The sequence below is a fragment of the Phlebotomus papatasi genome, chromosome 1 (genome assembly GCF_024763615.1).
Source record: "Phlebotomus papatasi isolate M1 chromosome 1, Ppap_2.1, whole genome shotgun sequence".
Lineage (NCBI taxonomy): Eukaryota > Metazoa > Arthropoda > Insecta > Diptera > Psychodidae > Phlebotomus > Phlebotomus papatasi.
In genome coordinates this window covers 73,198,724-73,226,158 of record NC_077222.1, presented here as the reverse complement: position 1 = coordinate 73,226,158, position 27,435 = coordinate 73,198,724, and the positions used below count along the sequence as shown (strand labels likewise).

General features: G+C 31.9%; 2 protein-coding genes across 4 annotated transcripts in view; both read left to right on the top strand.

Moving 5' to 3' along the window:
* The window catches only part of LOC129800909 (organic cation transporter protein), a 45,106-nt gene extending 43,339 nt beyond the window's left edge, over nucleotides 1-1,767 (top strand). For all 3 annotated transcript variants that reach the window (XM_055845666.1, XM_055845660.1, XM_055845650.1), the window contains 2 exons: nucleotides 49-179; nucleotides 250-1,767. In XM_055845666.1, coding sequence (XP_055701641.1) covers nucleotides 49-179; nucleotides 250-256 — 138 coding nt within the window. In that variant the 3' untranslated portion in view covers nucleotides 257-1,767. The remainder of the gene's footprint in view (nucleotides 1-48; nucleotides 180-249) is intronic.
* A 3,789-nt stretch (nucleotides 1,768-5,556) lies between these two features.
* On the top strand, nucleotides 5,557-26,051 carry LOC129800928 (organic cation transporter protein). Its single transcript, XM_055845675.1, has 7 exons — nucleotides 5,557-6,103; nucleotides 14,832-15,225; nucleotides 24,122-24,389; nucleotides 24,481-24,775; nucleotides 24,871-25,045; nucleotides 25,193-25,338; nucleotides 25,441-26,051. The coding sequence occupies exons 1-7, from the start codon at nucleotides 5,840-5,842 to the stop codon at nucleotides 25,633-25,635; spliced, it is 1,737 nt and encodes a 578-aa protein (XP_055701650.1). The 5' UTR covers nucleotides 5,557-5,839; the 3' UTR covers nucleotides 25,636-26,051.
* Nucleotides 26,052-27,435: the final 1,384 nt, after the last annotated feature.

Sequence of the window (27,435 nt, the reverse complement as noted above, 5' to 3'; positions counted from 1 at the left end):
GTAAAATTTTTGTATTAATCACAATCCTTTACGAAATGATTTTCATAGAACAAAATTGAGAAGCATCTCCTGATGACACTCCTGACAGCATGGACCATTTTTGGTGGGATTGTGGTGATTTTCCTCCCTGAATCTAGAAAACACCCCCAAACCACTGTGAGTGATGTCGAAGAGGAACGGTAAGTGAATTTTCACACTTTCATGCATTTTCCCCACCAATTAATTACAAATTTAACCCACATTTTGCAGCAATTAAAATAAACATCGTGTAGAATTTTATTCTAGCGATTAGAAATGGCTGAAACAGAGGTGTTAAACTGCGAAGAAACAGAAAAGTTGAAAATTTGTTTCAATTAACAATTAATTGGAGAATATATTATATGCCCCTCTGCATTTTCCATACTCCCGAATCTCCTCTTCTCTATGTTAGATTTCGCATAATTGTGTGACAATAATTAGAATAACATCAAATTCAACAAAAAGGAGTCGTTGTACGTTTGGCCATTTAATTCTTGAAGGCGAAAGAAGCATTGCCTCAATTTTAAATTAAATGTTAATCGGAAAATTAACCGTAATTACAAGAGTTGAGTCTATATATTCGCACTGCCATCCTTTTCGAAATCAAACAGTTTATGTTGTAAAATTATAATGTATGTTAAGTGTCGCTAAAATGTAAGGAAATTGAAAAGGGAGCAATGTCTAATTTCTCACAGACACTTTGACATCAATTTAAGTGCTTCTACTTTGCTCCCTCCATAGTCCTCCCCTTGGATAAGAAATCATCACATGGTAATAATAGATAAAATTTGTTAATTATGTGAATCCCTCCAAAATATTTGAATTTACATAATGAATTTCGAATTTAAGACAAGATAATTAAAAGAGAAATCAGTGGAGAATATCACAAATGCATCTCTTAACTTTGTGGAAGTTGATATAAAATGAAATAGAAATATAGAAAGAAATTAAAGAAAAAATATCATATGTCCTTTGTGAGATTTGGCTGGTCCAAATTTATAAAAAGTATTGCTATAATAAATGATATATCTAAATATAGAATGAAAACAGAAAGAAAAAAACACTAATAGAGTCATTAAAAAAATAATTAATGTTACAGAGTATTAAATTATATATTAATCTATAAATATAGTCTCTAAAAAAACACGTTCGATATTAATAAACTTATAACCTGTAATAATGAGAGATTATTGTCATTCAACCCTGCAAAATCTCCACTATTATCTAAAAAGAAAACTGTATCAAGGCATTTTGGAATAAAAAAATTATTATAGACTTTCAGTGGCTAAGAAGCAGGCAACAAAAAAAAAGCTTTTTATGTGACAAGAAAAATATTAATTATAATAAATATAAAGAAACTATGACATCGTGAATTAGGAAGTCAATTACAATGTTACTAAGTGTGCAATTTTTCATTGTAAAATTTACATCTATTTTTTTATTATTTGTTACCACTTGTTGTTAAATATTGTGTAAATATTATTTATTTGTAACGTACTTATAAGTGGTCAATTTTATTATTGAGTATGTGTTAAGTGAAGAAAAATAAAAGTGAGTCGAAGTTGAATCAAATTGCATATTATTTTGTACTTACTTGTTGTAATATGTTTATTTTTTATTTTTTAAATAACAATCAGATGATATTTTTTTTGTCTTTGTACGGAAGGAAAGATAAATCAATATAAAACTAAATTAATTATATTGTGCACGAAAAGTAAAATTTTATGAATAAATATGGAAATTGCAAAACGTCTGATATATCAATTTAATGCACAGACCTATAAAGTCCATCAACATTTCCTCAATGAACTATTTTATTGCACGACAGGTTTTCGAATACCTTCAATAGCGTAAGTACTGCATAATATTTATTTATTTTTCTGTTCTTCAACTGCAACAATATGAAAGAAATGTGTTATTAAAGTGATATAAAATGATTTTGTGCAATGATCTAATCAAGACAAGGATTTATTAAAATTGTTGCACTAATAGTCATTGTACCTCTTTACAGTACAATAAATTCCATTGCAATTATGCACGTAACACAATTCTGTTCTTGATAAAGAGTCGAGACACTACAGCAGACATAGATTACATATCAACATTGTACAATCTGTATAAGAATTTGTTTACAGCACTTTACAATCATATGAAGGAAAGTCGTGGTGTATTTTTCATTCCTTCCTGAAGTACTTTTTGTCGTCATTCAGCCGAAAAAGCGTCAATAATCAATAATAATATACAATTTGAAACATGTAAAAAATAAGGAAAATATCCATTAATTTCAGCTTGAACGTTCTTTCACAATTTCCCCCTTTCCTATAATTGAACAAATAGCATGTGCAACTATTTGAGTCTTTCGCAAAAACACTCTTGCAACAGTTTTGTTCAGCAATATTTACTCCGGACGAAATTTGTTGTGGATTTTTGCGAAGAAACAATAAAAATTAGAAGATGCTTATTTTTATCAATTACATTTGGCTGGTGAAAAAGAAATACCCATTCAATGGAACATGATTAGTTCGTTGTTACGAATAAATTTTCGTATGGAGCATCAAAAATTCTAAAATGTAATTTGATTCGCGTGGTGAGTATAGCAAAAAGAGCCAGACGAAGAAAAAGCTTACAACTACAATGTAATTTTTCACAATTTTCTTTTTCATGCAAATTCATGAGAATCACCTCTAATTATCCATTTAAAATAATTTTACAATGAATAATTCATTGTACGAATAACCAGGACATTCATAACTTATCACAACGACGATGTAATGAATTATGCGCCACTAATACACTCGTTTAATGTTTATTTATGGCTTTTCACGCTCAAATTCGATTAGCATCTATAGATGGACCTTTTACTATGCTAAACACCAGTATTTATTGATGTTCTTTGCCGCTATTTCTGAGATAATCTGAGAAAAACTGGCTTGAGAAACTTTTATGCAAGTTAATAGTGAGAGTACGTAGACAAGGACGAGATTTGTGAAATGGATAATAAAAAGTGAAAAAAATTATATCTTTCTGAAAAAGGGTGACCAAGTGTAGAACACTTCGCGAAATACTTGAACTCATGAGATCAGAGCTATCAAGGACAAAAACCATTTTTTGTCATAAACAGATAGAAGTCACTGGTCGGAAATTCGAAGACATCTTTAATGATTCCAAACTTGTCTTAATCAATAAACTAATTAATACACGCCCCCCAAAATCATTTAACATAACAATGAAAAATCTTTAGAATAAAAGGATAAAGATCTTTCTCATGCTTATGAAATATGTAAGCATGTACAATTCAGTAAAAACCCAAGTGATAAGCGAGATAAATTCAACTAAGAAATCAAACATTTATGCTTATTTTGCAAATTTTCAAGCGGCACTCCCGATATCAACAATCATTAGTCAAAGCTTATACAAAGTATTGTTTCGAGTCTATATAGTGATAGCAGCTCAAGTTACCTTCCGCAACAACAACAAAAAACAATTTTCACAACATAATATTGCATTGAGACGCAGATAAGTAAGCATAAGCATAAATGTCGAAGAGCAATTTGCAAAAATGTTTAACGAAATTGTTGTGATAAACCTATCTCTAATTGTAGTCTGACTTTCTTTTTATAGCTTGAAAGAATTATTAAAAATCAGGTAGGGGCAGGGCGGAGCATTCTCATCAATTTCCGGACAAAAGTATGGTATATTTTTTCTTAAGTGATTTTTTAGTTTTGGTATAAAACCAAATGCAATCATTTTAAAACTTTTACCAAATGAAAGAGTATCTAATGTTATGTTATTGGCACAAAATTTATAATGATTGCACGAGGATAACAGTTTCTACAACCCATATGAAAAAGATGTAAAATTCGCAATTTTTTGAATTTTTCTGACAATTTTTCTATTTGTAACACCAGTAAAATTTTAAATTCAATAAAAATATATTCTCTGTATATGTGGATACCATTTCGTGTTATATTTGTTTTTGTGGAATCTAAGGTTTTAAAATTATAAAGAATTTAAGAAAAATATACCATTTGTGAATTAAAATGCTCCATCCGTTAGTCTATCATCCTAGGGTAGGGGGAAGTGAGGCACCTTTGAAGTGGGCAGCATTGAAATTGGACTCTTCTCTCCTGTTTTTAAATGGAATTGAGCCTTATCCTAATGTATTTTAACTTCGCAAATGGTTTAAAGAGCTAAATAATTATCATAGTAAGGACCAAATTCATTTAAGAAAAAAGCCCAATCTCAAAGCTACCCCACTTCAAAGGTGCCCCACTTACCTCTACGTATTTTTCATAAATTAATATAATTTGCTTAAAGTTCAATAAGATTTTATTCCTGCATCATGCGTCAAGACCGTCAAGACCATTATACGCTCTTATTCAGACCTAAAGCTTAGCCATAATGCTTGATTCTGAAAAGGCAAAAAATTGCTTGTTTTTAGAATTTTTTGAGACTTTTGGGAACTGGGGTAAATATATAAAGTGAAATATTGTTGGAAAAAGGAACATCAAAAAGTGATGAAAAATCTTGACATTTCAGATGTTATTTAAAGTTTTTAGCTGAGTTTTTTTATTATTTTTTCGTTTTTTACTGACCAAAATAAAATATTTTACTAGCCAAAGTAAAACATTTATCATGCACATTTTATTGTTTTTATCTTTTTGCGTTTGCTGGCTCAAATACAGAAAGCTGTCTTTCTTAAGCTTTATTCTTCTATGATTTCAAGATCGTTTCAAGTTCAAGATAACTTCAAAAGGATCGAATTGTAATTGGTAGTTCCCTTCATGAATCTAAAACGGTCGTTAGAGTTAAAATTTTTCCATAAGGTTTATCTGATAGAATTTATGAAAAGGGAGAATCTTTGAAAAAATTTACTTAGGATTGACCTAGACCTAGATTTTAGAAAATCACTAAAAATACTTTAAAATTTAGTCTCTGGACTGAATGTCAGTAACTTTAACCATTTAGCTTCTACATTTAATAAATTGATTAGAAAGATATACCATCGATCGTATCATTCAATATTGTTTGATTTTTTCTACAGCTTTTTATGGAGCTGCGTTTTAAGTTAAAATGTTCTTTCGATTAAATGAACATTAAGTGTTAAACATTGTTTTTTAATTCAATAAATTTAAATATTATTAACTTAATCAGGTGATAAAGTGAACTTGTTCTACAAAAGATAAATAACAATGATTTTCGGCTAATATTAATCTAAATTTTAAATTACAATTAAAATAAACTGTATTCTTTATAATAATAAATCGGTGATGATAGCTTATAATATCAGTGCAATACTTTCTCTACATAAGAGTTCGAGCAAATCGCAGGACGTAAATTTATCTATATTTCACTAAAAATTTTCATTGAAAATCGTACTTCTTGAGATTAACGCCTCGCCCGATGGATAAGAAAAAAAGAGATTTTATCAGCTCATGAGTTCAATTGTATTTGATAATGTTCTCAGCAATTTTCGCTATTATTGAGACTCTGAGCCTTCTGAACAGTATATTCCATTGTAGTGGCCGCCAAAATCCCACTCCACAGCCACTTCTCAACTCGTGCCACCGTACACAGCATAGACTGGAGGTGTTCTGGATTCCGTGGCATATCAGTTAGTGCCGCCAAGTCGTGGTGTCCGTTTGGAAAAATTTTTAAAGGCTCTCAAGCCAGTAAACGGGCACAGCCAATACCAAGCGGTAGCCACCAAGCACTTGTCCAAGTGGTCAATAAGAGGAAAATCACTTCAACGGACAGATTCAGTCGCTCTCACTTATTCAACATAAACGGATCGAGAGACAATTGAGATCGAAAGTGAACAATGGTAGTTAACTCGGGAAATCTTCAGGTGTCAAGTGGCAAAACAGCTGGTGGTCTGACCCTAGATGGGTCAAAATGTGACAATAATGACAAAAACACCCAAAATTGTGCAATAGCATTGGATGATGCAGAAGAAGAGGATAACAATTCAGATGTTATATCGGATTTAACAGGACACATTGGGAAATGGCAATTGATTTGGGCAATTGTTCTGTCCCTCTTTCAATTTCCCTCAACATTTCACCTCTTTTCATTTGTCTTTGAGGTAAATATACAAACCCAGTTACTTTTTGCAACTTTATCAGCCGGAAAATCATTGAGTGACGCTATCCAGGGTAAAAATAAGAGGTCACAAAAACTCTAAAAGTTGGACTAAAAAAAGAAAAACTGTATTGTGGAAAATGTGGAAAAATAGTCAACGTACAGTGACAAAAGTACTTTATCAACTGCCCTTGCAAAAAATGTATTAAATCACTAAATGAATTTATAGAGATTATTCCAGAGTAGAATTATGGTATCTAACTCATCAAATTAATTATATTTCCAAACATTATGCGCAAAAATGTCACATTGCAGAATTTTTTGATTAATGTGCAAGAAATATGGCTCATTAGAGAAATACAAGAGAGAAATTTACAATTGTAGTAAAAAAAAAAAGCTCCACATTTGCAAATATTAAATAAGCGCGTGTATGAAAAATTATTGACTCATGACGGACACAGCATAGTGCATTGCATCCACTGATATATATATTTTTAATATGTTTTGGGCTATAAGGGCAAATACTCAGAAAGAGAGGATTATTTTTGTATAACTAATTACGCAAATATTTTCGTAAACAAACATTTATTATGTATGTCAGTAGTATTATTTATAAATATAGGATAGATTTTTCTAGGAAAGTGGTAATACCCTCTGTGACTATTTTTGATAGATTATTTATTTTAAAAGGCATTTTAGTAATGGTTTAATCCCTTTCAGAACGATTTATCTATATGAGACCCATAGAAAAGGATTATTATATGTGATTCCTTCGTAATTACTACTATTTTCTTCATACTTCTAATTATATAATTTTTCTTTTCTGTAAACCAAACTATCACATATATATCAGAGAGATTGTCAAGACAAATTTCGAACCATTTTTGGTCAAAACTTGAAGCCACTACCACTTTTGTCTGAATGCCGAAAAAATTCTTAACGGGAAAAATTATTAATTAGCTGGAAAACTCTCAATATTAATTTTATTTTCATATTTTTAAACCTAAAGTGATTAACATGTTAAAAAGCTTCCGAAATGGCAAAAATACTAACTGCTTGATTTTGCAAAGTGATCACTTTTTGAATGTTATAGGGGAGACTGGGGCAAAATTTGTCAAGTGGATATTTTTTAAGAGCTCTCAAAAATTAAATATTTCTGAAGATAGAAATAACTTTTAGGAAATTTAACATAATACAACTTTTCTGAATACCATTTTTCTGTATCTCAAATGGAATGTGGTCGTAGAACTACATTATTTTCTAAAAGTTTATCTTATGCAAATTAGTAAATTTCTACAGTAAATTTTGACAGGTAGGGTAAAGTGATATAATTTGGAATTAGTGTTATAAGTTGGACAATTCGCCGGTACAAGTTGGACAAGGGTTTTTTCTTGATAAATATAGTACAAAATTTGTTTTTAAGCACAAGGAACCAAATTATAAAACTAAAGCATTAAAAATACACAAATAAAAATGAAGTACTAAATTTATCAAGACAAAAAACCTTGTCCAAATTGTACCATTGTCCAACTTGTACCACTGTCCAATTTGTACGACTTTACCCTATGCGATAAATTATTTGTGACATTTTTTCTCTCGTAAAACGGAAATTCAAATGGCATTATTATTTTTATGCAAAATTTATACCTCTAAATTTTCTTACGGAATTTTCGTCAAAAATTGTCTTTTTGATAAAATTTTGATATATCCTCCTGTAAGTTACAGACGATTTCCTTCAAAAAAGCAATTTTTGAAATTTTGAAGAGTCAAGACCTTTAGAAATATGTAGTAGATAGTGAACGGAAAAATAGACTTCTCTTGATTTTTAGTCTTTAATTCTTCACGACGTTTCGAGGATGAATATCCTCTTCATTTTGATCTTTTTCACAATTTTTCACAAAGATGCTCACCATCCAACAGACTGACACAGATTGGATCAGCCTATGTGTGGGTAGCTGGATGGTAAACATCTCTGTTAAAAAAATTGTGAAAAAGTCCAAGTGAAGTGCATCAGTACATTTTTTCCACCTGTACGTGATTTTTCCTCCAATTCGAAACCTGATGAAGAATACATTCATCCTCGAAACGCCGCGCCGTGATGAATTAAAGAGTAAAAAATCAAGAGAGGTCTATTTTTCCGTCCACTATCTCCTACATCCCATCAGACCGAAAATTCTTTTAGAAATGTGGATAAAAAATATTATTACTGGTATGTGATCCAGTCATCCTCAAAGGATGAATCAGTTAACTTGTGCTGCTGAATTGGTAAAAAATGATACTTCGGCCCTATATGAATCTGCACAAAACTGAATTTGAGTTTAAAAAATAAAATGCCGGAAGAATATACAACCAGATTGAAATCTATAGACACAAATATTTATAGTGATCTTAATTAAAAGATCACTTGTAATGCCCTTTGTGGCTCAATCTTACTGAGCCAGTTTCCTCAAAACAACGGAAGTTCAGCACTCGAGATTTTTTTTTGCAATCTATGTCACATTCACTATAATCAGTACAAAAATAAACCCAAAACATAGTTCAAGGATACCAATGTAAACAATATTTCTCAAATTTCTTGTTTACTGAATGATTTAAATACAGTTTCGTAGAATTCGTCAATGGGTCAGTTAATATCTTTTTCGCGAAACATAGCACAAGAAACGAATTTCAGTCAGCATTTGGCATGGAAGTATTGCTCAAATTTTGAATGACTTTTTCTTGCACAAAACTTTAAAGTTTCCTGTCACAAAAATCGCCACAATGCACTGTGGTTTAATTACAAAATTCAGCAATTATTGTGCAATAATCTTAAGTGAATTGTATTGTTGTCACAAATTTGTTCACGGTAATTTTGCATCAATGTTGCAATGAATGAATTTCATTTCAGATGTGAATTACAATTGTTGCAGCCACCTCCTTTCCATAGTCAACATTAAATTCACTGCAAACTTTATGGTATCAAATGATACCATAAAGAATATAGAATTTAAATGCGAATTGGCGGTATATTTATGCACATTTAATTAGCAATCATATATGAATATTTTCCTCGTGATGCAAGAATATTGTGAAATTTCAAACACCCAGGTCCACCATTTCAAAGAGGATAATGCGTAGAATTGCTTTAATTAATGCGTAATCTTGTGATGCTTAAGAAAATGCACATATGATTTACAAGGTGTCGAAGGCGACAATCATCTAGAGATTTTTTTTTCTATAAATAAAGTATTATTATTAGGTGAGACAGAACAGTATTAAATTGTCCCATTAACCGTGAGTGAGAGTGATGAATTAATCTTGTGAGTCTATATGGGAAATCCTTTGGATTTTTCACGACCACAGTCAATGCTGCCGAATCGTTTTGAGATGGCAAAGCTCCTTCCAAAGACACGTAAATTTGAATCTGCAATGCCACAATTAAGTTCCCTAATATGGCAATATTGACCTGAATTGTGTGGCAAATTTTTCTCAATTTTTGCATATTAATATTTTTAGAGTCAAGGATTTGTGCTTTTGGTTGTATCTTTAGAGTACTGTGGCATGTTTTTAAGTCATCATCTCGTGATGTATTGTTTCAATTTCGTATTAAATCGTGACTTCCCACATAAATATAATTGCGATGCTTTGAACTCGTCAATCGGACAATGTCCATGGCACAGAAATCTCAGTCAAGCACTATATATTTCCTACTTTCGATCTGCAATTAAGTCACATTTTCATTCCACTAAATAGATCAATAAACTCTCCTGTGGTCAACCTTCTCCCGCACGTTGTATCATTTAGCACTGGGTATGAGCTTTTACCGGACGGAACAGAAACAGTCACTTATGATTGGTAAGCTCTACATTCTGAACTTGATATTGGAACTTTATGCTGAGAATATTGATGGATATGTAATGTACTCTATGAAGGTTATTCAACAATTAAAGGTTAAAAATGATCATTCGGTTAAAATAACTAATAAGGAAAAATATTTTACTCTTATCGTAATGAGACAAAAAGAAAAAAATGTTTACATCTCTCTCAAGATAATTAAAAGATACTATTACCTTTTTTTTCTCTGCAATGCAATCATACTTTATTGTCAACGGATATATCAGACAAGCAATATTCTCTCAGCAGAATCTTCCAAATGGTTACTTCTCATACAAAGTATCAATTTGGTGTGTAAAAGTATCAATTACTTCTCACAATTATAGAGACAATAAAAAAATGTTTTAGAAGTATTTTCCTAAACAATTCATACGTGACAAAACATACGTATTTGTTTAGCGTATTATCACACATAAATCAATTAACTTATTTGCATATTTCTCGAGTGGACACTCCACGATGGAGTATTATTAAAATGGTGCTATAAGAAAAATAATGCCACGATTTTGTTATTTGATTCGTGTCCTTCGACATATATGTACTCATTTCAGTGCACCATACATTCTTTATTAATTAAGAATTGGAACTATATAGAAAGTATTTGTTTATCTGCATTGCAAGAGACCGCTATAAATTTTAGTCAATTGGTAAAGGACTGAAAAATTTAAATCACTGCAATTTCCCTTCACTCAAGCACAACCATTGTTGCAAAGCATTTAAGAAATTTACATTTTAAATATATTGTAGCCGTAAATAATAAAACTGTTTATTATAAGTACAATTATGTTTTAAATACATCTATTGCCAAGTTGTTTTGTTGTATCTAACTTCTCAACACATCAAAACAGGTGGCTTTATAAATTTGCCAATAAATTAAGTCATTAACCATTTAAATATGGATTACCTTACTCAATGCTTTTTTTTTTCAACAAATCAGTATCCTATTTTATGCTCTTTTTCAATTAAATAAGAGCCAGTTTTATTTAATTTATTTTACGTGACTTCCTGATATGTTCAACTTCTTTGAGTTTTATTGCTTAAATGTTTGAATTTTTTTCTGAATTTAAAATAGTAAGGAAAATTATTTCAATAATTTGTGAACTTTTTATTCAATATCAATTGAATTTACGTAAAAAGTTCAAGGCCAATAAGACTAGATAACGAGAGGTCTCCAGATCGATCCTGGGTGGAGGTAGGATTTTTTTCTATCTCCAACACGGAGACGACTGAAAAATATGAGTGTCACTTGATCTGATTAACGATTCTCGGTGAAGAAAAATTATATTAGCTCGTTTAGCTAAAGGACAATTACGGCTCAGTGACAAAACGATAACAGATCATACAATCAGGTCTTCGGAAAACCCTTCTTGAAAGAAGGCTCAGAAGGAAATCACTGATGAATAAACTGATAATTATTCTTTAACATAAAATTTAAATTGTAGGGTGAAAGGCAACCTATTGATACCTTACAGTATTTTTAGGACATGAAATTCGAACATATCTCTTTAAAAGGAAAGATATATTACAGAAAAAAAACGTCATATTTGTAAGCCCAGATGGGGATCACTTAAATAAAATTACAAACACTCAGAAGGAAATTGGAGAATTGATGGTGCCATCCATTTTTCACTTCAGGAGAGTGAACCGTCCACGGCGACTGATGCTCACTCACTGAAGACTGAGGACATTTATCTAACAATAAAAGCCCCAAAGCAACCTTTCAGCACCCATACGGGATAGTAGGGGTGGGCATGTCAAAGGAATAAAGGATTAGGATTGGTGGGTCATGGCCGTCGACTGGGTTGACATGTGTCGAATAGGCCAAACGCTCTACATATTACTTATATTTCATTGAATATATTAAATAAATTTGAAAATTTTGACAAAAGTGTCAATAGGGGTTCCCTGTCGAAGAAGTGTGTGTTCCTTGGACCCTCTTCTACATGTTTTGAGAAGATTTTTAAATCGGTTTTATAAGTTTATTAAGTTCTGAATAATTAGGGATGTTGAAGTGGGAATAACTTTATAAACTGCCCCAAATCGAAAGTTCAAGATCACTATGTCATTTTACATTTTCTATTTCTTAAGAACTTCTGAAAATCCCACGACTTCCTCTATTTCCGTCTTGCAATATACCTGACAACATGCTTGTCGATTTCAATAAATTTTATTTATTCAGCAGTCACTTTAGTAATAAAAGTTAGTCACCCTCCTTCACTTTTTTGTCATATTACAATTCAGGAAAATGTTTCGCAATGAATCAATATACAGTGATACACAGCAGTTGTCAACAGTTTTTCTTCAGCACAATCTCAAACATTCATGGAAAAAGAGGAAAAAATTGCTCTAACTCTTGAGTAAACTCCCCCAAGATGAACCAAAACAGCAAACCTCTCACAAATTTAATACTGCAAAGTAGTTTTTTGCATTATTCCGCAAATTCTTTCACATTTTTTTTTGTATTTATTCTACCAGAAAATTCACATGGTTGAGGATATCATGATCCCAAATCTTATCTAGTTATGTACTGTATTATGTAGTATAAATTGAGAAGGATTTGCTCCTTCTATATTCCAATGTTGACATAGAGCTTCTTATGGTGTCAGTTGACACAAGAGAGCTAACAAATTCGCGGAAGAATTTCTTCTTCCGCCGCAAAATTATCGATTTCCCAGCAAGTGAATTTGATATCTTTCGCAATGGATAAATAATATTAGAAAAACACAGGATAGCACGCATTGTCAGGAATCACATGAATTTTTCTTGTAGGAATTTTCTAAATTGTGTATTATATACAATTTTTCAGGAATTCTATGCTGATGAAATCAATGTTGTGGAGTTGTAATTGATGCCTCGGCACTTTAATCGTATTATGCAAGAATTACCGTGTTATTGGATTAACGTTTTCTCTGGTAATTGCCTGAGAGAATGTTTCTATTGAACATTAAAGTTTCAGTTTTTGGCTACAAGGTTTTTTATATTGAACTCATAAAATTATTAATTATTATTATTTGATAGTAATTGGCTCTCGTCGAATTAATATTTATTGAAGCGAAAATATCTCTCGATTTTACAATAGTTCATATTGCATTTTAAATTTAAAGGGATTCTCGGCGAACTTGAAAATTCAAAGAAATTTTTTTAACCCTTAAGATTGTTTGTTTCTATGACCTATCAAAATTCTTTAAAAATTCAATACATTAATGGCATTTTGAAATTAATAAATTTTTCCAAAATTGCCTTATGCTTTTCAATGACTTAAATTAAAGATTTGAGATTTTCAGAATACCATCTTGTTTTTAAAAACAGTCACAAAATTTATCAGTTTTATTAAAAAACAATTAATGTTCGCGATCTGCATAAAATACTGAAAATACATTAAATAAGTATATGAAAAATTGTCACATATCCTCTATTGTATTCCAAAAAATTGTCACTCAGATTTCCGCTGAAAATATTCATCTTATTAAATAGATGATTAGCATAAGAACTAAATATAGGTAAGAGTTTTAAAGTGCTATGATTATTTTGCTGTTTCTTTTATTTTATTAAATTAAAAATTAAATTTGAAATTTGGAGTTGGCAAAAAATCAATTTTGGGCTGAATTCAAAAAAAGGTCACTGGTAAAATGAAAGGATCAAATTGATCCAAATTTAATCCTTTTGCAAAGGATGGATCAAATTTCGAACTTCGAATGCACATTCATCATACATGTTAATCTGATCCATGCTTTGCAAAAGGATCAAATTTGGATAAACCTGATCCTTTTATTTTTACCAGTAGTTCATCTATATTAATTTTTATTATTTATTTTTGTAATAAAGAAAAACGCATTAATGAAACCAACTATTCAAATTTTGAAATGCTAAATATAAAGAAAATTTAAAACTTAATTTTGAAATTTCCGATTTCAGATTCTAAATCGAAAAACTTTTAGGGGTTTTTATTTAATAAGAGGAAAATTAGCTGTTTTAGCCTTTTTTTAAGGTATAATTATTGTAATTCACTCTTTAAGTTTTCCTAGATGCTTATGCTTGGCGTACAATAACTTTTGTTTTGTAAACATATTTTTGATATTTCAATGAAAGTGAGCGAGATCTAGATCTAGTCATCTCGCTCACTCTTATGGGAATTATAAGAACATGTTTATAAATAAAAGTTATTATGCGCTGGGCATAAGTAAAAGAAAAAAAGTTTAAAATAATAATATTGTTTAAAAATTTTGTGCATTGACACTATTGTATTCGTAATGCAATTCAATTCTGGCATTATAAAAGATTATTAAAAAAAATGGAAGAAATCATTGCAAATTTAACTTTCTTTATTAACGTAATTTTCACAGTCGTATGCGATAATGAAAATTTATTTATTTTTTTTTATTTTCTTATATAAAATTATATTCATACGCTCTCTTGTATGGTGTCTACATGCTAGAAATTATTTTCGTCAAAAATTGTCTTTCTTAAAAAATTTTGAGGTTTCTGCCTACAAGCATAGGGAAAATTTTCTTTAAAAAGGCATTTTTTAATGAAATTGCTCCTAGTATGTAGAGGTCTTTAGTGTTTAAAATCAAGGGCACAATTTCTTCTAGAATCTATGTCTTAATGAACGATTCTAAGACTTCAGACAAATGCAAATCAATTTGAACTGGTAATAATTTGTCTGGAAAGTTCAATGATTTTCCTTCTGGTACTATTTTTTTATTGTTTCAAGATAATTTATTAACTGTTTTAAATTGATTATCAGTGGATATTCCGAATAATAAGAAATCAGAAATAGGGCTTTACTCGAAAATTATACATCTATATAATCACAATAAAATTCGCAAATATCTGAATGTATTTTTTTTTTTTTTCAGGGAGCCCATAAAGACTTCTGGTGTGCTGCTCCTGATCACCTCAAATCCATCCCTACTGCCGTGTGGCGCAATTTAACTCAACCTAAAAATGGATGCAGTATTATTGACATTAACTTCAATAATATTTTAGAGGAAAATTTTACAACAGCCCTTAGTGATACTTCCAACTTTACATTAACTAAGTGCATAAATTTTGAATATGATATGGATTTAATCGGAAAAACTGTTATTTCGGAATGGCAATTAATCTGTGACAGAGATGGTATGGTAAGCATTGTTGAGATGTGCTTTTTGGCGGGAGCAGCAGTTGGCAGTGTTTGCAGTGGATGGATTTCTGATCAATTTGGGCGCAGGATTACATTAATGTCCTTCGCCACTGTACAATGCTGTGTCGGTAAGTTTTTTCTTTAAAAGGCTACAAATGACCTTTTTTGATACCTATTCAACCCTATGAATCTTAGTCCTGTTCCTTATTGGAGATTAAGTGAATTCTGTAAATACTCCATGCCTATTCATACCTCATCCTGCTTGGAAAAATACCAGCACGTGCTGAAAAATACCCCACAAACTCCTTCCCAGGATAAATATTTACAACACAAAGTAATAGAAAGATATACACTCAGCGAATATGTGAATAAAAACCTTTTCATAAAGTAGCTTCAAAGCATTTTGCAGTCTAGCAATGTATATTAACATATTTTTTCATCTCTCTAGAAAAAAATCTTCATGTCTTCATAGACATACAATCAATTGCTTTTCCAGCATCTTCACCTTTTTTCGTTCTCTTCGCATCTCTCATATTATACAATTCCAGGCCTTTTGATAGAAAGGAGTTTTGTATGAAAATATGTCTATTACATTGGTTTTCTCTTCTTTTGCACAAATCTAGGGCAGAATAAAGAAAACTTTTTTTTTCTGAGATTCTTCTGTGCACATCGGGCAAAAAGAAATACCTCTAAAACCCAAGAAAAATCAGACAGAAACTCATTTCAGAAGTATTTCCATATTGCATGAGATTTTCATCTCTAAATTATTAATAAAGTTTTCATAATTGAAAGATTTCACGATTAATTCTATTCACAATAAAACGATTTATTCAATTTGCGCCGCATCGTAATCAGCCATAACCTGCGTATATAGAGATTCTACAAATTAAATTACATTTAATCGCTTTTGATGATTGCGTCCGATGCTCATTTTAAGGTGATAACGTCAAATCAACAAATATGCTGTATACTCAATTAAACCCACAAACTTAACCATGACATTGAACTACATTCTCATTATTAAGTGGCTTAACACTATAAAGCCCTATGGCATGGAAAATCACATATACACATTTAATGAATGTAATGAATATTAAAGGTAACTCTCTGTTAAATACCTTGGCAGTGACAATACGGAAAATAGAAAGAATGAAGGCTTTTTACTTTGTCGAGTGCTCAAATTTATTGCTAAAACTCTGCAATAAAAGTCAATGCCCACTCGTCATTATAGCGGTATAGCAGAATGAAACAATTTCAATGTCACTAAACATATTTTTGCATTTTTTAAAAATGCATAAAACTAGCTGTGTCTTTTTACCTTATAATCTTATACTATAATATATAATAAAGAGCTGTATTATTTTTACAACTATTAAAAAGATTAAGAACCTTGCAATTAGCTACAAACAAAAAGGGCTGTAACTATAAAATTTTATTTTCTAGTTTTTTTTTTAATTCGAAGCGATATTATCTTTAATAATAATAATAATAAATAAGTAGTAGTAATAAAAAATGTATTCACTATTCTAAACCCAGTTCAATATCGTTCTTCAGAATCCAATTCTTACACATATACCTATTCTTCACATCACACAGAATCTAATTAACCCAGTTTTTTCCTTAATGATGATAAAAAAGATATTAAAAAAATAAAGAAATAAAAATAAATATTATATGATGCAGTTCCATCAATTTACCTCCAATGTTTGTATAAGTTACAAGCATTGGAGCTACGAGCATAGAAATTGTACGTTAACTAATTTTTGATTGTAATATGGATGAGTTACAAAACTTTAATTTCCAAGTTTGTGACCATACAAATCTGGTTTATAATGATGATAAATTGCAAATGCGACTGTAAAACTACAAACCCTTATACAACTGTTATATTAAAACCACATTTCAGTTTCGTTTGTAACTTTTTACTTGAAAATTATAAAACTTGAACACCTTTCCTTCAAACTTCTTTTTATAACTGGCAATTTTTTACAAAACAATTTTAGAACTCTAATAAAAGACCAGCTTAATCGTTCTTCATCACGAAAAGTCTTATAAGAGTAAAATAGAGTATTTCTAAAAACAAACAATTTAATTAGGATTTTTTTTTTCAAAATGAAGATATCTAGATGGGTCCCGGTCAAAATCCCGAAAGCCAAAATCCCTTAGACCAAAATCCCGAAAGCCAAAATCCCGAAAGCCAAAATCCCGAATTCTTAAAAGTGTCATAGATATTCCCACGATTGCACCCGCGCTTTCTGGAGGCAAAGGGAAATCACCTATGTCTTGGAAAATTATTCTAAACATTTTCCCTCATATAATTTCATCCCTTTCAGCATTTTGAACATTCGGGATTTTGGCTTTCGGGATTTTGGCTTTCGGAATTTTGGCCTTTTCGGGATTTTGGCGTTCGGAATTTTGGCTTTCGCGATTTTGGCTTTAGGAATTTTGGCTGCCACCGATCTAGATATATCGTACTACCTCTTTCCCGTCAGATTTTCAACAACAAAAAAAATCTGTAAATAATAATCTCGAAGACGAATTGTAAACATTAGCATCATTGTGGAAAAGTCCTACGTCAACTATAAATTTTTCAAAAAAAAAAACGCTTTTTTTCGTTACCGATGTAGTCGACGATGCAGGCGGTGACTGCCCTACGGGGGTAACTATACTACCCTACTGTTCCTAAACTTTTCTTAAATTCTAACACATAAGGAATGTTTTCACGAATCGAATATGAATTCGGATTGGTGAAAATTATCCTTAAACTAAGAAACCACTGAGTGGAAAATTTATAAAAATGTAGTTCAATCATTATTCATACTTTAATTAATTTAAGCCATCTCTTGGATATTCATGGGGACTATACGACCCTAAAGCGCTCCTCTAACTTTTATTAACATCTTGGGGATTTAATAAGAAAGCAGACGAATATTTCGACTCTGATCCGAAAAAAATCAAATGTTTAATAAAATTTTATATTTTGCCCAGTAAAAAGATATTTTTTTACAAAAATGGTTCTAAATCTAAAGTTTATAACACTGCGCAACAGCCAAAAATGGGATGGAAAATAATGAGTAGTTTCTTGTTCCTTGGTATGTCCTGAACATTTCTCCCGAAGAAACTTGTGGTCCATCACGTCAAGTTTCTGAGATATCTTAAGAAAAAGATCTTTAAGAAATTTTTCGAAATATTTGAAAAAAAAAAGTTGTTTATAATCAATAACGGTACATCCTAGGATGTTGGTATCAAAGGATAACTCAAGGATGTGTAGAGGAGGATTCAAGGACATTATTCCTGGAACATCGCATATCCCTATCCCTCATTTTTTTTAGATTTGTTTCATAAACTCCTAAATGTCCTCCAAATCCATGAAAAGGATTCGTGGGACGACTTGAATCCTTTACAAAAATAGTCTCCTGAATATCATAGGGTCGTAAAATATACCGTTATCCAGAAATCACGTATTTGAATGACTTATGAACCACAGAATTTTCTCTCAAAAATTCATTATTTTATTTCATATCTTAACAACATGCACTATAAGCCAATAAGACTTCTATGGCATCGATCGGGCTCAAATTTTAATATGTTATAGCTGGGCCTTAGTACTTTTGATCAATACCAAACTTAAGGTCCCCCGACCCCCCTGACCAGAGCTAAAAGGGTCCTAAAAAAAATTCTTCAAATGGCCATAACTCCCGTTCTAAGTGTCAGAATTTAAAAAGCAAAGGCGTTTTGGAAAGCTCTCCTGGAATGCAACTTCCCCTTCTAACATCGCAAGTTCGTAAAACTACCGCTAGTGGCGCTATTATCAAAATGAAGGCTTTTCAATTTTCTAAGTAAAATAACTCAAAAAATCCTTTGTGCATCGGGCTGAAATTTTAGTATGTTGTAGCTGCAGATTATACCTATCAAACAAAAAAATACTTAAGTCGATCCATAACCCCTGACCCGAGCTATGAGGGGTCAAAGTTCGAAAATTGACCGGCCTCTATCTCCGCTTCTAATAAATATTTTGACATAAATTTTGGTGTTTTGGTTTCGTCTCGATGAACACTTTCAGATGGAGGTACAAAAAGTCACCACAGGTGGCGCTGCGATAGCGTCAAAATTCATCGAAATTCAAACTCATTTTTTCAAAAATTCCTTTGTGCAAGTTAATCAATAGAACCGGAGATATGAGGGATCAAAGTTCACGAAATTCAAAACATCATATCTTCTGTGCTTTTTGACAGAATTTAATGAGTGAGGGCGCACATTAAAGGTGTCACAAACAGGACAAAATTCTGTTACCACCATTACACATAAAATTGGAAATTGTAAAGAATTTTATAAAATCCCTAAATCACGAGCAAGCGGCTTTCAAACGTTTGTGGGAAGTTTTTCCAAAACTCGGTATCGCAAAAATGGAAGACGGTGTTTTCACGGGTCCTGACATCCGAAAGTTGGAAAGGGATTCAATTTTCACAAATTCTTTGCTGCCAGATGAAAAAATTGCATGAGAATCGGTCAAAAATGTAATTTACAATTGTTTGGGAGGCACCAGGACAGAAATTGCCGAAAATCTTGTGCAAAAAAATAATTTCAGCATTTGAAAAAGTGGATGTGAATATATCACTAAAAATCCACTTGCTGTATTGTCACTTTGATGTTTTTTAAGACAAAAATCAACAGAATCAGATGAGCACGGAATAAAATTACATCAATTCGCTGCAACTTACGAAAAATGGTACAAAAGCAAGAATCTTGATTCTCTTTTGGCATAAATGTGCTGGATGGTGGATTACAAAGAAAATTAAACTTATGAGACATTAGAATTTATTTGTAGAAGATATGAAATAAAATAATGAATTTTTGAGAGAAAATTCTGTGGTTCATAAGTCATTCAAATACATAATTTCTGGATAACGGTATATTTTACGATCCTATGATATTCAGGAGACTATTTTTGTAAAGGATTCAAGTCGTCCCACGAATCCTTTTCATGGATTTGGAGGATATTTAGGAGTTTATGAAACAAATCTAAAAAATGAAGGGATAGGGATATGCGATGTTCCAGGAAAAATGTCCTTGAATCCTCCTCTACACATCCTTGAGTTATCCTTTGACACCAACATCCTAGGATGTACCGTTATTGATTATAAATAACTTTTTTCAAATATTTCGAAAAATTTCTTAAAGATCTTTTTCTTAAGATATCTCAGAAACCTGACGTGATGGACCACAAGTTTCTTCGGGAGAAATGTTCAGGACATACCAAGGAACAAGAAACTACTCATTATTTTCCATCCCAAGAAAAAAAGTTTCATTTTGTTGCACTGTGAATTTACTTAATGAGGATCTGAGAAAAAAACTACATAAAATGTTATAAACTTTATGTAAATAATTTTTTATTGACCAAAAAGACACAATTTGTAAATATTGGTTCAATAAAGCGTAGTTAAATAAACCAGCCCCACAAACAGCGTAATTATTAAACAATCTAACAAAAAATGGAACATATTTCAATTAGAATCATTACAATAGTCCTGCTTAAATATTTAATACAGAGCGAGCTCAATCAATAAAAGCTTACACCTTTATCACTCTACCATCAACCAATTTGAGTGGACAATCAAATGATGTCGGAAAACAATTTGCCATAATTCAAATTAATTTGTCGCCTTTATTAGTTCCTGTGGTCATATAGAGGGATTAGAGGGTAATCAGATAGTATAAACTTGAAATTATTGTGAACAATCTAATATATTTTCACAAGCTTGAGTAAATTCAATAAAAATTTCATTGTAATATTTCAATATCTACAATTGAAATGCAATGACTCAAATGCCTTAAAGTCACACATAAGAAATCAGTGAAACACGTGGAATCAATCATTATATTAAATACTACTGTAACATTCTTGAATTCGTGTGTCTTAGTCAATTCACTCGGGAATTTGATTTGGAAAGGGCGAGCATTTAAGATGGAAACCACTAGGTATAACATGATATACTCCTCCTATTGCTCGTTTTCACTCCATTTCATACTGAGCTGACTGAGCAGAAACCGCTCATCTCATTCCCTCTAAACATCATAATAGTCACACAACACAGAATCCACCACGTTCACCTGCTTGATCTGGGATGTTATAGAAGTATCATACAACATCCAATTGATTTGGATTGAGCGGAAGGCACAAAAAAGAATTCCTGAACATCTCTACACCCTCTACACACTGTACACCTCACGACAACTTCATCCCACCAGCCAGCAATCACCCAATTGATCGAGAGCAACCCTTCCTCAATATAGCGAAATGTTTTTCCTTTTTCCCATCTCACTCGAGTACATCGCATTCATTGAAGAGCCATTGAGTCTGTCTGAGGAAAAAAATTATGATTCATTTAATATCAATACACAATGAAAAGCTCCTTACAATGGGCACAGAGAGTTGAAGAGAACGGTGAAGAAAAGAAGGATTATCGAGGTATCAATTTAATTGATATATACCACCACAAAAAAAATTATTCTTCGGGCGAAATGTGATTAACAAGTTCGTGCTAAATATTCAAAAACCCAATTAACCGTCTCATTCAATCATCTTTTGCCTATATTGCGGCGAAAATTAATATTCATATCGCTAATCAAATAGGCAACCAACTCTGAGAGTTTCCCACGGTAAGGGGCTAATGACAAGAACAAACAGTGTACCCAGTAACATTTATTTATGTTTCGAAATATTTGATGTGGTATTATTACTAAAAGGTATAGAAGAATATTAAAACAAATTATCAAGAGATTAACAAAACAGATAAAGATTTTACTATATTCAAGTAAATTGATTTAAAGGTTTAAAATTAAAAACCAAAAATTGAAAAGAAATGTCAGTGTCATTAAAATTAAAGTATTATTCTGATATGCAAGCTGGGGAAAGTACCCATGCTTCGAACGATCACAAACTTCGTAATGACTAAATTTTTGCTATGTTTATCAATAAATGTGACTTATTGCATTCATATTTTAAAAACTAAGGGTAAGTGCCCAGTTTTTGAAATATTGCGGAGTCATATTTATACAGAAACAAAAAAAAATCATCATTACAAAATATGGGATCGTACGAAGCATAGCCACTTTCGCCTACAGAAGAACCTTATTAAGGGGTCCCGGTCAAAATCCCGAAAGCCAAAATCCCGAACGCCAAAATCCCGAACGCCAAAATCCCGAACGCCAAAATCCCGAAAGCCAAAATCCCGAAAGGGCCAAAATCCCGAAAGCCAAAATCCCGAATTATTAAAAGTGTTATAGCTACTCCCACGATTGTACCCGCGCCTGCTGGAGGCAAAGGGAAATCTTCTGTGTCTTGGGAAAATATTCTAAACATTTTCCTCCATATAATTTCATTCCTATTAGGATTTTGAACATTCGGGATTTTGGCTTTCGGGATTTTGGCGTTCGGGATTTTGGCTTTCGGGATTTTGGCTTTCGGGATTTTGGCCTTTTCGGGATTTTGGCGTTCGGGATTTTGGCTTTCGGGATTTTGGCTTTCGGGATTTTGGCTGCCACCGGTTTGAAGGTTCACTCTGTGCGAACCATGCCTACATTCCCCTAATTTTCTTCTTTCTGTACATTGTATGTATTTCCTCAAACAAGTAAAAAGTTCACAAAGAGCTTATTTTATGTTTTTAATCGAGAAAATGTTTACTTCAAGTAAATTCGTTAAAAACGCTCTTGACTACATATTTCTTAAACGTATGGTCATGTTTAGGCACCATGGAAAGGTCATGGAATTTCTGACAAGTCTGAACCGTTTTTGAATCGGTGAACGGTAAATGATACGAGAGTACTTTTAATGTAGAGCATCCAAGTTCAAGCATTTCGCAAAACATCACTGAGAAGAAAACGGGGGTGCGATTAACTTTTTTTCCTCATAACTTTAACACTTTTTAGGTATAAAAATATATCAACATTTTTTAATGTTAATTTTACACATTTTTAAGGGTAAAATTAACATGAAAAAGGGTAACTTTAACCCCCAATACACCTAAAAAGCACAATATTTACACAGATTTCGGATCAATACTGCAGGGTAAAATTAACATTTCAGGAATGTTATTTTAACAGTTTTTCTACTCCTTTTTTACTATTAATAAACTATTTTGGTATACAAAAAGACAAATAGTAGTGTAACAAATTAGGGGAAAGTACTCTCCCTTTGAACGTTCATGCCTTCGAATAATGTGAATTTTCTTTTAGTTTTCCTAAGAGACTTACATATTTGTATTAAATAATATTTGACTTATTTGTTGATAATTACGTAATAATTTAGTATAAATCTCTTACGAAAAAGATAAAAGAAATTTACATTATTCGAAGGCATGAACGTTCAAAGGGAGAGTACTTTCCCTTACCTTTGACACTACTGAAGATTGCTACTACTACATTGATACTACTAGTATCGCACTGTATAAGAAAATGGCGTTGTACAATTTTTTTCAAAAAGTTTTTTTTGTAAGATCGAATGTTAGAAAAGATACACAGAACGTATTGCTTAATCGTTTTTGATGTGCTTTGATTCATTGGAAAGGTCTTTGAATTTTGAAAGAAAATGAACTAGTTCTAACTGGTTTTGAACGAGTAAATTGCTTATGATCTCTTTTTTAACTTTTGCGTAAAATAGGTTACATTTTGAGGTAGTTCTTAAAGCGGTTAAATACGAATGCACCTGTAAACATAAAATTGTGAGGAAATAAAAAAAAGATACTAAATACTGTAGTCACAAGTTCTAGTATTGTGACCACAATGAATCTTTGAAATCTAATCAACATTGCGTTGAATCTTGAATCTCAAAAATTCTTACACCCTGCAAAATCTAAAATGAACTTAGGAGAAAAACTTCTTGACCAAGATTTTATCCTCTGAGATCAAAATCGTACATTACAATTCTAGGATAAATAACCCTTGTCACCTTGTAAAATTTTCTTTCTATCTAGCACCACCTTCGAATTATCTAATTAAAAATTCACCTCACTAATTGAATTTCAGGGATTTTGCTTGCCTTTGCCTCATCACTGTCCACCTTCATGGTCCTGCGGTTTATCAGTGGCGTTTCCTCCATGGCGGTATTGGTCGTCAGCTTTGTCCTTGTAGTGGAATTGGTATCGGGAAAATATCGCACAATTCTTGGTATCCTCAACCTCTTGCCACTGTCGATTACATACATGATAATCTCTGGGATTGCCTATGTAGCTCGCGACTGGAGAACTATTCAGCTTATTGGCTCAATTCCATGCTTCCTCCTTCTTGTGCTATGGTAAGGCAAAATTGAACTTTCCCTGGCCTAGCAAATTTCAACCCAAGTAATATTGATTGTAAATTGTTCATTTTATTTGGGTAAAAAACAGGCTTAATGTTCCCGAATCACCAAGATGGTTGCTTGCAAGAGGTCGAACGGAGGAACTAAAAGAGATTATCAATCGAATTGCTGCGAGGAATAAAATCACCCTCCCGGACAACTATGAAAAATTGCTGATTTCACCCTCTGATACGGATACTACAGTTTCAATATTGGACTTATTCAGGGGAAAACTGCTCAGGACCACTCTTTTGATGACGGTGATTTGGTTCTCACTCGTCCTCCTATACTTCGGCATTACTCTACATATGAATAATTTGGGTGGAAATATCTACATAAATACTGTAAGTTATACCCTTTTCAAATATATTTAAAAAAAAAAGAAGAAATTCCATGAATTTTCCCAGACAAATTCTTATCGTATATATAACCTTGACAGATTCTAGCTGGTGCAGTTGAGGGTATTGCCATTATATGCAGCATCCTTGTCGTCCTCAAATTAGGAATCCGAATTAATCTAGTTATATACATGCTTGTCGCCGGATTAGCCTGCCTCATGGTAAATTTCGTCCCAGATGGCAATTTGTGGATGATAATCACTTTAGTTATGATAGGTATGTTACATAGTTAAATGCACATGGCAAGTTATGTGTTCATAAACTTGAAATTCGTGTGAAAACCTTCACTGATGAATTTTATTGCGGCATGAGAGTTAAACCCCCATATCGAGATAACCCTGTTTTTGTTATTGCATTTTGCAGGAAAGTGCACAATTGGAGCAACAAATGCCATCATTCAAACATTCACGGCATACCAATATCCAACTATGCTGAGAAATTTGGGTGTGGGAGCAGGAAATTTTGCTGCTGGTGTAGCTTTAATTGTTGTACCATATCTCTGGTTAATGGTAATTCAAATTGCAAAAGGGAAAATTCTACTGATTTTTCCCAGGAGGGTTCAAATATTTTATTCATTAATTTTAATTATTTTTTCCCCACAATCCCAACAGGACCGCATTCAAGTTTTTCTACCAATGACAATTATGGGAGGATTCGGAATTATTGGTGCTATTGCCCTTATGCTGTTACATGATAAATCCCCAAAAACGAAGAAACAGCAGAGAGTCAAGAAAGAGTGCCTTCCGGAGCATCTTAGAGTTCCCACTGCATTTGAAAATTCAGCATACAAACACACAGAATCTTGATCATTCATCTTTTAGGCACATGTATCATTTCACATCTTGCGCAATTCTTCTGTTAAAATTAAAACCATTTCACCCAATTGTATTTAATAACCTAGACACCTAAGATATGATAAGTTATATTTACAGTCCATTGTTGTACATTACTACAGTGAATATTTTATTCTTTTGTCAAAACTGTTTATTCTTTATGCAATAATACTTATTATGTATATCGTACTCCCACAACGTACGCGCATGCAGTATTCTTTTGATCTACTTATCATTTTTAGTAGGTCTGATTTTGTATGCATTCATCTTCAAATACAATAAAACCACCATACTCGTAGGAGTAATTTTCATCTCAATATTTATACGTATGTAATATTTAATTATAATTGTAATATTTGGTAAATTAAAAAAAATATCTGAAAAATAAACCGTTTAATTTTCTAATTATATGTATATATTTATAACCAATCAAGTTTTAAAAGTATGTTTTTCAAATTTGATGAACTTGCTATATTGTTGAACATCAGTTAGAAAGTGAAATTCTTTCTACGGTTCGCTTCCGTAAGGAATTATGCAAGTAAAACTTAAGTCGCTAAATGTTTAGATCGACAGCTTGGTTACGCGTAGGTCCTGGGTTCGCTTTTAAAACCAGTTCTAATCCTTTGGAAAAATGCAGGCTTTTTAATAATAATACTCCGTAAAAATAATTTAAGATTATTATAGTAAGATCAATTTAATATCACAATTCTTAAAATTAATTTTAACAAAATACATATTTCTTACACAATTTCTTTTATTGTGCATTCTTGAAACCTAGCCCCTGGCAAGTTGCCTGAAATTTGAAGCCACTTTCTCATGCTTAGATTTAAATTTATATAGGATTTTTTTGCACTCACGACCATTAAGCTAAATATCTAAAAATTGAGAAGTTTATTCGTATTATAAGACACCTTACCGCGTCGAGGGATAAATATACTAAATTTTTGTTTAAATACATTTTTTCCTCGGAGCCCTGTGAGCTGAGTCCGAGATCAATTTAGGGAATTGTCTTCAAATAGCTCCATATAAAAAATTTAACTTGCCACGTGTTTGCTTGAAGCCATTGGCAATTTTTGTCTTACAAATTTTATTCATGTGGTACCGTGGATATTTTGGTAGCATTATTAATATTAAACTGTTATATATTTATTATTTTCATAATTATATATTTATTTAAGTACTTATTTAGCTGTAGTTTGCATGTGTTTTTTCCTTTTTGGTCATTTACTGTCAAGGGCACAAGGATGGAAATGTCTCGATCCTAGATAAGTTCAATGAACTTGGGACCTGCCTGGGGTTGGAGGTTTATTTAAAAAAAAATAAGGATTGGGTGTTTTGAAATATATAACACTTAAAAATTTAAATTCAATCTTTTTTATATTATTAATAATAATAATTCAAGACGAATTCTTTTTACTAATAACATGAAATATTGGAGCAAGTTTGAAATGCTGAGATTTTATTACAATTTTTAGTTATAAAATATTAATTTTTCCCTCTTATCTCCAACGTATCACTAATACACTAATAAAGAGTCGTTCAGTAGAATTTTGGAAATCTGAAGTTTCGCGTTTTGTCCGTCAGAAGTCACGCTGTTTGCCCGTCTGATCCATCCGGCTGTCGCCAGCTCTAAAGCCAAACAGTTAGAGATAGAGACTTACAACCTGCGAGGGGCTCCTCATAAGTCGGTCCAAGGATCGTTAACATGCTCATGATTTTCCCCCACCCCTCCTCTTCCCCTCCAAAACCACGTTTTTTGGGTTTTCCCGAAAA

What these genes read in the sequence shown, in the direction of transcription:
- LOC129800928 (XM_055845675.1), top strand. Translation starts at nt 5,840, where the DNA reads ATGGTAGTTAACTCGGGAAATCTTCAGGTGTCAAGTGGCAAAACAGCT. An exon ending in AATCACTTTAGTTATGATAG is followed by an intron (nt 25,046 to 25,192) that starts GTATGTTACATA and finishes TGCATTTTGCAG; the next exon opens with GAAAGTGCACAATTGGAGCA. An exon ending in TACCATATCTCTGGTTAATG is followed by an intron (nt 25,339 to 25,440) that starts GTAATTCAAATT and finishes CAATCCCAACAG; the next exon opens with GACCGCATTCAAGTTTTTCT.